At 46.6% G+C, this 2,709-nt stretch overlaps 1 protein-coding gene across 1 annotated transcript; it reads left to right on the top strand.

Annotated features, from left to right (window-relative positions):
- Positions 1-488: 488 nt before the first annotated feature.
- Positions 489-2,406, top strand: spg21 (SPG21 abhydrolase domain containing, maspardin; the record flags this gene model as incomplete). The annotated part of the gene is given in 5 exon segments (XM_014331552.1): positions 489-634; positions 740-848; positions 1,290-1,397; positions 1,488-1,628; positions 1,836-2,406. Coding segments are annotated over 5 exon segments (615 nt in total), but the record flags the coding sequence as incomplete, so codon positions are not given.
- Positions 2,407-2,709: the final 303 nt, after the last annotated feature.

Below are 2,709 nucleotides of genomic sequence, written 5' to 3'. Positions count from 1 at the left end.
ACCACCCTGACCGTGAGCTGAGAGCAGAAACGGAGGTCATGCAGAACTCTGCCAGGGTCTAAAACACAGGTTAGGCTAATGAGCAGTGTGCTTCAGGAACCACCACAGTGCCCCCTTGTGGGGAAAGCAGTTCCTGCACTCTGCAGATACTGTGATAGAAAGTGTGTGTAATGGAGTCCATTCACACCAGAGCAGAACTGCTGACAGTGGCAGGCGTGTGGATGTAATCATGACATGAATATGGTTGCAGAGCTACATCTGAATGGCTGGAACTGTGACCTCGTGAAACCTGCTGTTGGACACCGCTGGCACTCGCCATCATGGCCACAGTATGAACAGATGTTTACCCAAAACTAGGACAGCTTTCACTCACTCCTGCTGGTTACCGTTCACATGTTGTTTTTAACTGAACGTGTATTAAGGTGCAGAGCTCATGGCCGGTTCGAGGTGTGCCTCGAGTGTGTGACGGTGTTGCTGTGACTCTTCAGGTACATCTGTTTGGAGCATCTCTGGGAGGATTCTTGGCTCAGAAGTTTGCTGAGTATACACACAAGTCTCCCCGAGTGCACTCGCTCATCCTCTGCAACTCATTCAGCGACACCTCCATCTTTAACCAGACATGGACTGCAAACAGGTGCTATGGATGGATGGATGGATGGATGGATGGATGGATGGATGGATGGATGGTGGATGGATCAAAGTGTTTGGTCAATTTCATGTGTGTTGTATTGTCCCTCAGTTTCTGGTTGATGCCAGCGTTCCTGCTGAAGAAGATTGTTCTGGGAAACTTTGCAAAAGGACCTGTGGACCCTAAAATGGCAGATGCAATTGATTTCATGGTAGACAGGGTAAGTGTGTGCATGTCTGTTACTTGTACAGTGTTGTTACCACAGAATACCTTACTGCTCGATCAGCTTTTCCAAGGCAGAGATATTTCACTTTGCTAAACACGGTGTTCTTTCATGCTGAAGAACAGGACCATTTAATTAAGAAATTGGAAAATAGGTGCAACAATTATACAAATATATACGGAAACCCAGTATATGAGGCTGAAACGCAGTGTATACAATTCTTAAACCTCAATATTTGATTTGAGCACCTTTTATTTATCGACACAGCCTGAACTGCTGCCGACAGCTTTCTTTAAACCAGTGCAGTGACATCCTTGTGCTCCATCAGCCGTGTCTGAATAGAGCCAGAGGTGGGTGGGTGACCCTCCGACTGCCCACTGTGAACACAGCAGTGTAACCTTGTGCACCTCTCTCCTGTCTCCCCTCCTGGTCCCGCAGCTGGAGAGTTTGAACCAAAGTGAGTTAGCATCGCGACTAACGCTCAACTGTCAGAACTCTTATGTGGAGCCACACAAGATAAAGGACGTTGCTGTGACCATCATAGATGTAAGTGTTAAAGCAGAGTTGTCATGAAGTATAGCAGAACCCATTCAGCTGCTCCTGTCACCTGATGTGGTGTTTCCTCTGGATGTTGAGGTGTTTGATCAGAGCGCTCTGTCACTGGAAGCCAAAGAGGAGATGTATAAGCTGTATCCTAACGCCAGAAGAGCGCACCTGAAAACGGGAGGAAACTTCCCGTACCTGTGCAGGAGCGCTGAGGTCAACCTCTACATACAGGTAGGCTGTTTCTTCCAGGTCTGTTTCCTGTGTAGCACTTCTCCACAAACACATTCTAGCCGAACTCGTCTTCTGCAGGCAGGATAGTCTGTTGCAGCTTTAGATGACGGAGGATGATTTTCATGTTGGATGAGCTGTGCTCGCTCACTGATCATGTCGTTGTGTGTCGTACGCTGTCAGCTGACGTTGTTTTTAACTTGTCTACAGATTCATATGCGCCAGTTTCACGGGACAAGGTACGCTGCTATAAACCCTGCCATGGTGAGCGCTGAGGAGCTGGAGATGAGCAGTAACCAGGACTCTGAAGACTACCAGTGAGCTGGCATCCACAGCTCGGGTCTTTCTGAGCAGATTTCACAGGACGCTGGCAGATTTTCTGTGGAGTTCAACAGCTAACCAGCACGTAACCTGAGATTATTTTTTATTGAACACATGAAGCAATATTTTGATTAAAGAAGACCTGGACACAAATGGGACTTTTGCACTGCGCTTTGCTTAAAAAAACATCTAACACTCTGCCTTATGTGGAATGATTCTGTCACTTGTACTGCCTGGACTGTGTTCACGCCTGTTTGGGACGGAGGATAAAGTTAACACCACCAGCAGTAAACTGGTGTCATGTTAATAGCAAGATGAACAGAAGGATTCATGGTGTATATCTGAAAATGTTTGTATAACTCCTTAAGATAAAATGACGTTTTTGTCTTTGTCACATGTGCAGCTGTTTGTTTGTTTGTCTCATGGATGTGAAAATACACTTTACATGGTTTCTGTACAATGTGAGCAGTTGGACTCTTAAGTGACACAAATGTTGTGAACAACTTCAGGCGTCACTAATGCACAAAGCTTTTCTAGCTCATCCCAAGCCATGAAAACGTTATCATGTGGACTCTGAAATCACCCGAGGATGACGCAGTGCTTCTCAGCCTGGGCACATGCCGAGTCAGGAATCCATCCCCGTGCAGGTCTGAACAGTCATCTGTGGTGAAGTCCAGCAGCATCTGATGTGGAGCAACCTGAGGCCTGCCCTCTGCCTAACAGTGCCTTATAGCATTTTTATAAACCAGACATACTTCTACAC

Source organism: Haplochromis burtoni, unplaced genomic scaffold (genome assembly GCF_018398535.1).
Source record: "Haplochromis burtoni strain Fernald_Lab_line unplaced genomic scaffold, NCSU_Asbu1 Contig_3212, whole genome shotgun sequence".
In the NCBI taxonomy this organism is placed as follows: domain Eukaryota; kingdom Metazoa; phylum Chordata; class Actinopteri; order Cichliformes; family Cichlidae; genus Haplochromis; species Haplochromis burtoni.
Note: the sequence above shows the minus strand (reverse complement) of the source record. Positions and strands in the feature narration are given on the sequence as shown.